We start from the raw sequence: 13662 nt of genomic DNA on the forward strand, positions 1-13662 counted from the left end.
ATTTCCAATTTTTAATATTATATTTTTTAATTTTATTTTTTCCGTTTCATATATTTTTCACAATATGAAAAAACAAATTTTTAAATATTCTATTACTTTTGACTCACTACAACAATCAACTTTTAATTTTTTTAATAAATAAAAAAAAAATATAATAATAAGTCATTTTATATAATTTGCAAGAAAAAAAAGTATATTATAATTTATTACTCCCTCCGATTTTTATTATAAGTCGTTTTGGAAAAAAAATTGTATTTAAATATAAGTCGCTTTACAATTCCAATGAATAATTAATGTTATTTTTCCTATTATATCCTTAAATATTTATTATTCTCTCTCCTATCAATTATATAAATTTATCTTCCACATGTCATTAATGAAGGATAATTTTGTAAAAACCTTCATAATTTCTCATTTTCATACAACAATTATTATTTTTCTTAATCTGTGTGGAAAATCTAAAACGACTTATAATAAAAAACGGAGGGAGTACATTACTTGAATTTTGTTGTACTATCTACTAAAAAGTAAAAGTTGCAGTTAAAATAAATTTACAGTCAAGTCTTCAATGAAGGTGAATATATGAAAAGTAAATATATTAACCATCATCCTATTATAAGAAAAGTATATAACCTCACCTTACACAAGTAAATATATTATGAAGGGTTAATATAAGAAAAGTACAACATAGATTCAAAACTTTGATAACCATAATCATTGTAGCAGCTACAAAAAGTAGTTGAAATTTGAAGTAATGTGAGGCTATGACATTGTAAAACTTTAGACTTGCTAGGTTAGTCATGATATATGACTTTTTTCATCTTTTTCGATAAAGTGGACATACTTCTTGTATTGTAATTGCTAAAATCCTGGCATTGGTAAAAGCATATACATTTAAAATTCGTGATTGAGTTGGCTTACAATGTTTTCTATGATGATTTGACATATTAAAAATGATGAATACATGTCGGAACTTATAGAGATTTAAAACTGTGTCTAGTTAACTTCTTATAAGATAGATATTATAAAATAAACTATGAAGGGCGTGAAGTGCTAAGTACTTGAAAAGTCTAAAGAAAGAATAATTTTAAGAAAATGATTCATTTTCACATGTGAAAATGAAACTTTGTGACACTTATAATTGTCAAATATTATAGAAACTATAAGATAACATGGTATTGTTGTTTTAATCAAATAAATACAAGCCCGGTCCAATCATGTTTTACTCTTGATTGATCTTTGATGTTATTAAATCATGCTTTATTCTTGATTGATCTTTGATGTTATTCAATCATGTTTTACTCTTGATTTATCTTTGGTGTTATTCAATCATGCTTTACTCTTGATTGATCTTTGGTATTATTCCATTAAGCTTTACTCTTGGTTGATCTTTGGTATTATTCTATCATGCTTTAATCTTGATTGACCTTTGGTATTATTCCATCATGCTTTACTCTTGATTGACCTTTTATGTTATTCCTAATTATCCTTTAAATCATGTTTCACTCCTGATTGTCTTTGACAATATTCAAACATGTCTTACTTTTGTTTGTCTTTGTTAATTTGTCTTCATTTCTAATTTCATTCATGTTTTATCTTGAATGATTTTTGATGTGGGTTCTAGATATCTTTCTTTCTGAACACCTTTGTTATTTTTCTGTCCAGAGTTTCCTTCATGTTTTAGCTTGAAAGATTTTGTTGATTGTCTCCTTCTTTCCCTGCGGAGTTTCTGTTGCTTTTCCAATTTTCTCCAACAGTAGTTTGTCTCTTGTGGCGCCATATTCCCCACAGAGCCCAGAGTCTGTCTCATATCATATATCATTTAAAAAAAAGAGTTCATGCATTCCATTGCATTGCATCCCATTTCATTTGCATAGAAGGGACAAAATTCAGTTCCTTTTGTATTTAATTATCTTTTGCCAGATCGAATATATGTAATCCTAACCCCTTTCTTCTTTAGAGATTTCCATAAAATCTCTTTAGGCGCTCTACCATATGTTGATGGAAAGCTTCCGCAAGTATACGGAGTGTATTAGAGTAATATAAAATGTTGTCTAACCCACAGAGACCAAATGGTCAATCTATCGTTTTCTATTGCTACGGTGTTTATCTAAGGCGGTCGTTAGAAGGTTTGGAATAAGCAGAACAAAATAAAATAATAAACTTTGAATAAATTCAGGGGTATAATACTAGAATGCGGCTCTCATCGATCAACAGTACTCTTATTATTTTTAAGTAGGACTACTTATGGGGCAATATTTTCTACCTTAAAAATAATTAATTAAACAGGAATCGTCGCTCTCGCATAATCGGAACCAAATTTTATTCTCTAAATTAAACCATCCGCTCTCGTGTGTCGGGCACTCTATGCGTTAAAGTAGCAAAACATGTTTTAAGAAATTAGATCCTTTACTCAGTGTAAAAGTAGTTTCGATTGGAATGTTTAACTTAAAAGGGTTTCCGGCTTTCGCTCGGATAAACGGATCCTAAACTTATAAACGCGTACGCTAATAGTTTTAAAATCACTTTCTAGAAATATTAAACTCTCATAATTAATTAATAAATTGTTTTTGCGGTATTTATTAACCAAAAAAACCAATTTTAATCTTTAGTATCAGACGACTTTCGATCTTACCTGACGCGTTCATGGTTCTACTTTCGTGGTAACCGATCAAATTAAGTTCAGAAAAATTGCGTTAAAACCAAAACATCCCTCAATTGTAATACTAAAGAGACAACAAAGAGAGTACCGTCAAATCGACGGTCCTCACATTTCAGCACTAACAAATTAGTTGGACATGCTTACAGTAAACGTTAAAGCTTTGGAATGAAATACAAAATTAAATATGTTAAGCAATTCAATTGAAATAAAGAACGTGTAATAGAATAAATAAATAAAGTTGCGGGAACTAAAGTAAGGCAAGGAAATAAGCGTGCGAAATAAAATAGACAAAGCAAATAAAATATAAAGAAAGTTGAATATGATATGAACCTGCTCCAAACAGAAATTTGAATCTGGTACAATGATAATAAATGGAAATAAACCTCAACGCAATGTAAATGACGACAACATTAAAAGCTTCAAAATAAAGTGCTCCAAACTCAATGAAAAAAATAACGCAATAACTCTCCGTTGCGAAGAATTGGAAATTTTCGAATGTAACTTTATACCTAAGTTGTAATAAGTTTGGATGCCTTGAAAAGTGAAATATCACTCCTATTTATAATCCTCTAAACCCCTAAAATGTAAAGTGGTGATTGCTGACTTCATGTGAGAGAATGTAGGGAGGAGTGGAGGAAGTGGAAGACCTTGCCAAGTTCTTTTTCCAACTGCTGCAAAATACAAAGGATGGCGAACGCCATCCCCTTGTGGCAAATGCAACCTTCACAAAACTGTATGACTTGGTCTTTGTGACCGTTAGAAAGTGGGACACATCATTAGCCTCATGGCCATCTCCATGGCGAACACCATGTTGGACATTGTGAGTGCAAATTACTCCTTTATTAGTCTCCATTCAATTATTCTTTCTCATAACTTCATGGTATGAATCATAAGTTTAATCTCCCCTATAATTTGCACAATTGTGTATGTCCCTCTTATTCTTATAGATTAGAACTAAAGTGATTATTCTTCATTCATTTGGCATTTACTTTGACCTTATAATTTTGTTAACAAAATTTGGCGAGCCACTCAATGCCTTTATGTCCAAGAAGTTTCCACACTTTAACATGTATGTGGTTTGGCCAACCGCCTTACTATTATTCACCCATTTCAATGCTTCTTTTAACACTTGTTTATGAATCCGACGGTAGTAACTATAGTTTAAATCTTTTTCTCTAATGTCGTGTATGCTAGAGTATAGTTAGATGTCATATCTTTCATTAAATAAAAGGTTAAGTATGTTTTTGGTCTCTTTAAAATTACTAAATTTTGTTTTTTGTCCCTATTAAAAAATGACATGTTTTGATCCCCACAAAATTATTATGCACGTAGTTTTAATCCCTGTTGTTAAATAGATATGTATTTTTGAATGATTATTTTACATACATGTTTAGAATTAGAACATTATAAAAGTTTCTCGAAAAAAAAGGAATTCAAAATTTGACTTAAATGTCGAGATTTGCATTACTTTTATCATTATCTTTTGAAATTTAAAAAATTCATATTTAATTCTTCTCATTTTAAAAAATTATATAATATGGTAAAGAAACATTTTATATTTTCTAGACACGTATGAACAAAAATTATTCAAAAACTTAAAAATTTACGGGTAATTAAACAGTTTTTAAAATTTTAGAAAATAGCAAGGAATAAAAATTTTGTAGGGACCAAAATATGTCATTTTTTTATAGGTACTAAAAATGAAATTTGAGATATTTATAGGGACCAAAGACATATTTAACCCTTAAATAAAATATACTTCTTTTACATATCATTTATATCCTTTTCCTGAATCGAAATTTTGCCTTCTTTATTTTTAACACACTTCACCTGATCTAAATCTTCTATCTTTCTTTCTCTTCCCTTAACAAGTCTAAATATAAACTAGAAGATTACCCCGTGCGATGCAGGATATATTTTATTAAATTAGTATTGATAGTTGTTATAGTGACATAAAAAATAATTTAAAATAGTGCTACTTAATGGTTTTATTATTGGGTGTATTTTTTACCAAAATAAATTGACAATAATTTTTTAATTTTATTTTTGAAAAAAAATATATTTTTAACATAATTAAGAAGAAGAAAAAATTAAAAGTATAAAATAGTATAATTTATAGAGTAAAATAATGGGATTGTACATAAGAATGACTAAGAAAAATATATTTTCTACTATTTAGCCATGAGAAGAAAACTATATGATCCTAATTTTTAGTTAATATTTAAATTATTTAATTATTAATGAGTATTGAGAGTTAAAACTAATATTGACTTATAGTAATAAAAAAAATCAAGTATAACATAGAGCAAAGTGGATATTTTTAGCTATTTAGAAACATGAGTTTAGTAATTAAGTATTTTATTTATTTTATTATTATTTGATAGGAAAAACAAATATCAAAAAGAGAAAATAAAATTGTGATGCCAAAGTTTGTAGTATAAAAAACATAATCATCACTCTTTTATAAAAGTTACATAGAATTTTTTTTCAACAATATATGTATCAAAAAAATATGCCAAAGATATTCGAACCTAAAAAAAATTGTAAAAATTAAATGTTATACATGATCAAATAGATTCGAATATACATTAAAAAAAAATTGAATATGATTAAAGGATTATAAGTTTTTTTTTTAGGGAAAATATGAATTAATTAAGGAACGCTAAGATAAAATTGAAATCAAACTAATAAACTTACTTCTCTTCGTTTTTTTTTTTTACCAAAACAAACTTAACTTCTTTCATTCATAAGAATAGAATCGATACAACGAGGAATACAGTTAACATGAGTGCGTCGAGGCCAAGAATTGGCCGCCTTTGTAAGACAATGGGCAACCATATTCGCTTGACGCTTAACGAACTCTACCTCAAAGTTCAAAAAATTACAAAGTAAAGATTTAATAGAGCAAATAATAAAATTAAATTCAGAACCACCAATGTTATTAGATTGAATAGCTTGGACAACTTGAAGAGAATCACCCTCGAAAATAACATGATCAAGATGAAGGGCTAAAGCACTTTGGATAGCTTCCTTTAACGCCAACGCTTCCGCTTCGAGGATAGAAAATGAACCAACATCCCAAGCAACACCTGCTTTAACAAAATTCCCCAAGTTATCTCGGATACACCAACCTCTATTAGTAGTTCCTTGGTGACGATTAAAACCAGCATCAACATTACATTTAAACCAACCGGAAGGGGGGGAATCCAAGAAAGAGTGGAAGGAAGAGCAGCCTCTCCATCCTGAGGATTTTGAGCCAACCACCACTCTTGCCACTTGTGAAAAGCTAACCACCCAAGCCTTGATACCTCCTCCTTCTCATTATTCCAAATAAAATCATTCCCGTTATGCCACAACAACTCAATCATCATAGAAAAGTGCCCCGCCACCTTCTTATCCTCCCTATTACACAAGTTCAAAATAAGAGATCGAATGTCATTACAATGAAGAAGGAAAGGTGATATAATGTCATACAAACCTACTATTCTCCAGCACTCGATAGTCTCAGGACATCCGAAAAAAACGTGCCAATCATCCTCCTCCTCCCCAGAAAATTGATACATAATAGGACAAGGAACATGGTGTTGTCGTAGTCGGACCCGGGAAGGCAACCCGAACAAATCCGCCATAAAAGGTGTTTCACTCGTGGGGGAGCACTAATAGACCACAATCCATTCCAATTAACCTCAATATTCTCCTGAATAGGAGGCTTTTTTCTACTCTTCCAAACACAATAACCGGAATGAACGCTATATTGACCATCTTTCTCTTCCCTCCACACCAAACGGTCAACAACAACATCCTCCACTAACGGGACATAGGTAATAGCTTCCGCTCCTGGAAAATTAAACAGCTCTCTAATCAACCTCATATTCCATTGTTTTACATTTGGCAACAAATCTTGAACTACCAAATTATAGATACCATATTATTGAGGTCCCGGAACACACCTATCATCTTTTCCCCGAATCCAAGGTTCCTGCATAACCTTAATCTGGCTACCATCACCTATACTCAACCTACAATCGAGCATAAGAACATCTCTAGCTTTCCAAATACTCCTCCAAACAAAACTAGGATTAAAACCAAGATTAGCTTCAAAGAAAGATGTTTTTGGGAAGTACCTTGCTTTGAAGAATCTGGACACTAAAGCTTGCGGGTGACTCATAATAAACCATCCTTGCTTAGCCACCATAGGCATATTAAAAGCTCTAAAATCTCTGAATCCAAGTCCTCCATCCTTCTTAGAACAAGCTAAACGATCCCACGCCATCCAACGAATACCCTTACTATTAGAACCTCCACCCCACCAAAAGGCATTCAACATTCTCTCAATATCATTAATCACTGCTTCAGACAAAATAAATATACTCATCACGTAAGCTGGGATAGCTTGGAGAACCGATTTAATCATGACTTCTTTACCAGCTTTTGACAAGGACCGACCTTTCCAAGAATTAATTCGTTTCCAAATACGGTCTTTGATGAAAGCAAAAGTCGACTTTTTACTCCTCCCGATCATCGAGGGCAACCCTAAGTACTTGCCTGTCCCTAAGACATGACGGACTCTCATGATATTTGCAAGATCCTCCTGGGCCGATAAACTCAGATTCCGACTGAAAAAGACCTCGGATTTGGATAAATTGATTTCCTGACCGGAGGCTTTTGCACAGATATCCAAAACCCCCATAAGATGAGAAACTTCCTCCACGTTGGCCCTGCAAAATAGAAAACAGTCGTCAGCAAAAAGCAGATGCGACACACTAGGTGCCCCTCTGCAAATTTGGATACCATGGATATCTCCTCTTGCTACAGATCCCTTGATGAGGGTTGAGAGACCTTCAGATATAAGAATAAAAAGATAAGGCGATAGTGGGTCGCCTTGCCTGAGTCCTCTTCCTGGCATAATAGGTCCAACTGAGTCCGAGTTAACTAAAACCGAATAGTGAACTAACGTAACACACATCATCATCCAGTGTGTCCACTTCTCTGAAAAACCCATCTTCAGCATCATACTTCTTAAGAAGCCCCAATCTACCCTATCGTAAGCCTTGCTGATATCAATCTTAAGAGCTAACTGAGCTCTCCTACCATGTGTCTTTCTCTTAAGGGAATGAATTATTTCAGATGCTATCATGGCATTATGCAAAATAGACCGACCTTCCATAAATGCAGATTGTTCCTTCGAGATACAATTATCTAGTAACGACTTTAACCTATTCGCCAACGCTTTAGCAATAATCTTATAAATGACATTACACAATGATATTGGCCGAAAGTCCTGCATTCTATTAGGATGAGTACACTTAGGGATCAAACAAATATTAGTATCATTTATGGCTTCAGGAAAATAGCCTCGAAGAAGCCACGACGAAGCTGCCTCAAAAATATCATTCCCACAGACCTCCCAAAAATGTTGATAGAAACCGGGATTGAAACCATCAGGCCCAGGAGATTTATCCGGGTGCATCTCAACCAACGCCGCATACAACTCATTCTTAGAAAGAGGTGAAGTCAGATTATTGTTATCTTCCAAAGAAACACACTGCTGAATACCACTTAAAACCTGACCAAACTCTCTGTTGCTACTGCCAGCAAAAGATTCTCAAGGTAATTCTTGGCAATGTCCCCTAAACCTTACGGGTCTGTTAGCATACTACCATCTTCATGGTTCAAGCTCACAATTTTCTTAAAACTCTTTCTAGCAGTCGCCGATAGATGGAAGAATTTCGTATTCAAGTCCCCGTCTTTTAGCCAATGCATCTTAGCTCTTTGTCTCCAGTACAAATCTTCACTGATCAAGGCTTTGTTATACTCCTGCTGAGCCTCATGAAACCGCTCTGCCGAATGCAAATCAGCACCACCTCTATTCGACTCCATCATTGCCTTATAACGATCCATATCTCCTATCCTATTTCTTCGCAAATGTCGGCTCCAGTTCTCTAGACTTTCAGCACACGTTGAGATGCGCTTAACCACATCAGTATGCTCCTCGCAATGCCAACCATTATTGACCACCTCTGTTATACCATCTTCCTGTAACCAATTGTTTTCGAAGCGAAATTGAAAACTCCTACCAGCTTGCTGTACCGGATCACAATCTAAAAGGATGGGGCTATAATCGGAATGCGATGCGATAAGATTAGATAACTTAGCATGAGGAAAAGACGCTAACCATTCGGAGTTAGCAAGAGCTCTGTCAAGTCTTTCTTCAATCATATGGTCATTTCCTCTACTCTTCATCCAAGTGAATTGATAGCCTTTAAGTGTAATATCGGATAGATTACAATCATTTACGACTTGACAAAAACCCGAGCACAGCCAATTAGGGTGGGGATGTCTTCCGTTTTTATCCTGCTGGGAAAGGAGATCATTGAAATCTCCAATAACACACCACGGTAAGTTTGACATATCCCGGATTTCACGTAACAGGTCCCATGTCAATTTCCTTCTACTTCTCTCCGGATAACCATAATAACATGTAAGTCTCTATGCACTTTTGTCTTTTTCAGTGACAATAACATTCACAAAATTTCTTGTATAATTTATAATGCTGCAGCTACCGGTATTTTTCCATAGAACCGTGATCCCTCCACTTCTACCTTCGACGTCCACAGACAAGCATGCGTCAAACTTCAGCATAACCCGAATGTTTTCTAACTTCCGAGAATTCGACAGAGTCTCCGCTAGAAAGATAACATCGGGCCGGTGCTGTAGAGCCAATTTTTTCAGGTTTGGAATTGCACTCGGGCTGCTCAAACCCCGACAATTCCAACTAAGAATTCTCATTATTCCCGGCAGTCCTAGCTGCCAGGACTTGCCGATAAAAAATGTTGTTGATCTTTTTTGTGGTGTTGCTTCTTTCTCTACTACGTCATCCCTTCGATGTTTCTTCTCCAACAGCAATAATTCGGAAGAGGTTCTACTCAATGAAGATGGGAGATTGATTGCAATGTTGTGAACAGCAGAAAGGCAGTGAGGAATATTGGTTTTTACTTTGCGGTGCAGGCTTGAGTTGGTTTGTTTGGCATGTGGTTTTTTGTGTATGGGAGAATTTGTTTTTACGGGTCCAAGCAAAGGGTTGGGGGTTTGCATATTTTGGTTTGACACAGCATGAGGTTCTGAATGGGATACTTGGTGAGATAATGCAGGGGCGACAATTTGGATGTAGGGCTACTACAAACCGCTCTTAACTCCTTGTTTTGGTGGGCTATCAGATTATTAAAAGAAGGGATAAGGTTGGTATTATTGGCTGTTTGGCTAGGGGACAGGTTTGTATTAGTTAGACTGTAGGGTACGGTTTGGATAAAAGCTCGGGGTCCATCAGAAAAATTAAATGTGGGAGCAATAGGTTTAGCGTGAGGGGAAACATGTGGGCCCGGTATATCATGATCCATGTTGGCTGTTACAATTTGTGAGGGAAAGCAAGAAGAATAATGCTGAGTGCCATCAATGCTCTTGTCGGTCAGAGGTTTAATTTGGGATTGGTTAGGAAATAAATGTTGCTGATTGCTTGTCTGGCCAGAATTAACCACTAGTGAATGCTCATTATGGCTAATGATTGGGCTATCTCTAGCATTGAATGTAAATGATTCTCCCCTGGAATATTCTGCTTCGCCACTCTCTCCTCCTGGAGACTGAGTTTCACGTGCTTGAGAATTGTAAGCAGCACCAGGTTTCTACACTTCTCCTCCATCATCTTCTTTCAGCCAGCGAGAACTACCACCCCCAAACCTCCTATTTTCTGCTCGAATTTCCGCCGACCACCCCCTTAAACTTGTATCTTCAGTCATAGCAAAACAAACCGCGCATCTATGTTCTGAATGCTCGAGGACACCGCAAACAAATCAAAATAGACTAAGCTTCTCATATTTAAAGCTAACGTTACACCATTCCCCATCCTTATTCTTCACTCTGGTAAGCTTCTTTAATGGCTTCCGAACGTCAATCTTCACCCTTATCCACATGTATTGTCGCCAAAAAACAGAGTTGTTGTTCTTATCATATTCAACAAAAGTGCCAATAAAGTTCGCCATTGTTACTCCGACTTTCTCTAACATAAAACCAGCAGGAAGATTGTGAACTTGCACCCAGAAATCAACATGATATAACGGTATATTTTCGATCTTCCCTCCCAATTGCACCTGGTCCAAGATTAATAGATGGCTATCATAAGTCCACGGACCACCCTTCTGCACTGCTTCCATGTCCAACTTGTGATTGAACTGAAAAAGAAAACGCCCCTCCATAGCCTCTTTAATCGTAACTTGGTGGACTGGTCTCCAGATATCCGCCATGCGAGCCTTCATAGATTTTACGTGGATCGGTCTATCACTTAGAAATCTGCCTATCAGACAGAATTTCAGATTCTCCACACATCCTTCTTCACTTTCAACGTCAAAACAGAATCCTTCCTCCTCTCCTTCATCATGTAACGACAAACCCTCCATGTTAGGATCCGCCATCGGAGCCTCCATCGAACAAGTTGAGATGTAGAATGATCACCAAACGGACGTAGCAAATCGGAAACTGTTGGATCTAGTAACCAGAAGTGAAAACTCAGGCTTCTCAAAAGGAGAAGAAAAACCAAACCCTACCAGACCCAAGAAAAAATTTTATATAAAAATTTTATATTCCTTACTAACAAAGTGAACTTATAAAGAAATATTACAACCTTCTTTTCTTTTTTGGTTGAAAAATAACATGAAACTCCTTTGCATATTCATTATATGTTTTAACATTTTGAAGCCAATTTGATATCTAAGCCATATCCTGCAATCGTATGTTTACGTCATATTGCCATCCAATTAAAAATATAAAAACATTTGAATTATTGATGCAATTGTTGTAAAAAAAAATTTTGATAAATTGATGATGGTAATTATCATGAGAGATGCTCTCATAACATAAATAATGTGTAACCCTCTAGCATAAAAGAAGTTGAACCATACAAAAAAACATTAATGCAACAATCATAAAAATAAAGTTAACTAAATTTGATAAATTGATGACAATTATCATGTGAGAGATGCTCTCATAACAAAAATAATGTTTAACATGGGTTAACCTAAAAGAACATCTCAATAAGTAGTTATGAAGAAATAAAAAGGAGAAAAAAAATAGTTCAACATTATGAATGTAATGCAAAATATATGTAGAGATAGTGGAGATTGGTTTCAGAGAGTGGAGAGTGGTTCCTAAAAATTATAGGAGTGGAGAAGTTATAATATTTTTATTTAATTATATAATATATTAAAACAACTTAATATTGACAATTATTAAATTGTTTGAAATAAAAATAAATCAATATTGGCAATGATTAAATTAACCTTAGTTTTGGCTCCAAAATTTGGAGCAGACTTAACAACTTTAATAAATAAGATCTTTCTCCCTCATTTGTTCCAAAAGATTTCTATAAAAGGTACGTAAAAAGCTCGAATTCTTGCTTCACTCACCATGTTCTTGCTCTTAGTTTTAGTTTTCTTATACTTTTCCTAAGTTTCAACATTTTTACATTTAGACTATTCTTAAAAATAATTCTTTTTTACTTTAAACACTTTAATTCCACCACCACAATTGTTTACCTCTAAATCCAAAACCTCTTCCAATGTCTTTTTAGCTACTTTTATAACCTCATGGGTTATCTTATTCCACATATTATTTGTCATTCCTTGTGGTTGTCCAAATCCTCCCTCTAAGATCTTGTGTTGCAAACTTCTTTGTTTTTCACCCTTCAAATGCCACCACTTGATCCAAGGCGCTCCCATATGACTTCTTATTTTTTTTATCTGAATTATTACATTCCAAGACTCTATGTTAGGTAGTTAAACTATCTCCCATAATAATTTTACAGTCCAAGCAAATCTTTCAATCTCCCTTCCTAATAAGAAAGAAATTTCTCTAAGAACATGTCACCTCTTGTCTTGATCCATTATAAATTTCCATATTATTATTAAGGGTGATAATATGCTAGATCAACTAATAGGGTACAACCTAATCTACACAAGTCCAAATAAGGGTTTTTTTTAAAACAGAAAATGCACAAATTTCTTTATAAACCTATTTAGTTAAAAAGCGAGGTCCCAGATCATAAAAAAATATTGAACTTCCCCTTGTAAGGTTAAGATTTCATATCTTTATCCCCTCAATTAACCAAGTGGCATGGAATCTTCAATTTTGCTTACGTGGCATGTCCATGTGGATTTTCTTATTATTTTTTAAATTTACGTGGAATTTTTTTTTAAGTTTATTTTTGTTTATTTTGAAAAAAAAATATATCATGAGGGTGGTAAATCAAAATTCGCTAACATTGTAGGGATAAATACATTTTTTTAAATTCCATATTAATGTTAGAAACTTAATGTTAGAAACTTTTCTTGCTTTGTCGAACTTAAATTCCATATACTCTATCTTAATTCTACTAAAGTGAAAGTCATGGGTGTAAGCGGATAAAAAAAACCAAATTAAATCGACTATCCAAACCAAACCAAACTTAAATAAAATCGAATTTTTATGGTTTGGTTCTAAAACTGAACTGAACCAATTGATATAATTACACTTTAATATATAATTCCACCCATAATTAAGCCCAAATTTTTTTATCAGTTCAACCATTTGCAATATTTGTTTACACTTTCTTAGAATTAAATTCGAAAACATGGAAAATAGAAACTACAAATCACAAAAACTTGTTTCACTGAACTGTTGCCTCGCTGGCTGCCACAACTGTTTCTTTCCCTACCTTCTTTCTTATATCGTAACTTTCTTATATCGTAATTTTCATACATATTTTTATTTACTTGTTACAAAACCGTTAACCGTTTTGATGTGTGTTCTATCTGTTAAGCTTTCAAATTGAACTTATTGATGCAAAGAAAATCGTGACATTGTTTCGTATTAATTAAGACCAACTTATAATTTATTTGAAAAATAGAACTTAAATAAAATAAATTATATGAAATGTATTATTTTTTAAAAAAATAGCATAAAATACACTGAAA

At 33.8% G+C, this 13662-nt stretch overlaps 1 protein-coding gene across 1 annotated transcript; it reads right to left on the bottom strand.

Annotated features, from left to right (window-relative positions):
- Positions 1-10509: 10509 nt before the first annotated feature.
- LOC131597837 (uncharacterized) lies at positions 10510-11127 on the bottom strand. The gene has a single exon (XM_058870502.1). It carries the CDS (start codon positions 11125-11127, stop codon positions 10510-10512), a length of 618 nt encoding a protein of 205 aa, XP_058726485.1.
- Between the last annotated feature and the right edge of the window lie 2535 nt (positions 11128-13662).

Source organism: Vicia villosa, linkage group LG4, assembly GCF_029867415.1.
Source record: "Vicia villosa cultivar HV-30 ecotype Madison, WI linkage group LG4, Vvil1.0, whole genome shotgun sequence".
Taxonomy (NCBI): domain Eukaryota; kingdom Viridiplantae; phylum Streptophyta; class Magnoliopsida; order Fabales; family Fabaceae; genus Vicia; species Vicia villosa.

What these genes read in the sequence shown, in the direction of transcription:
- LOC131597837 (XM_058870502.1), bottom strand. Translation starts at nt 11,127, where the DNA reads ATGGCGGATCCTAACATGGAGGGTTTGTCGTTACATGATGAAGGAGAG.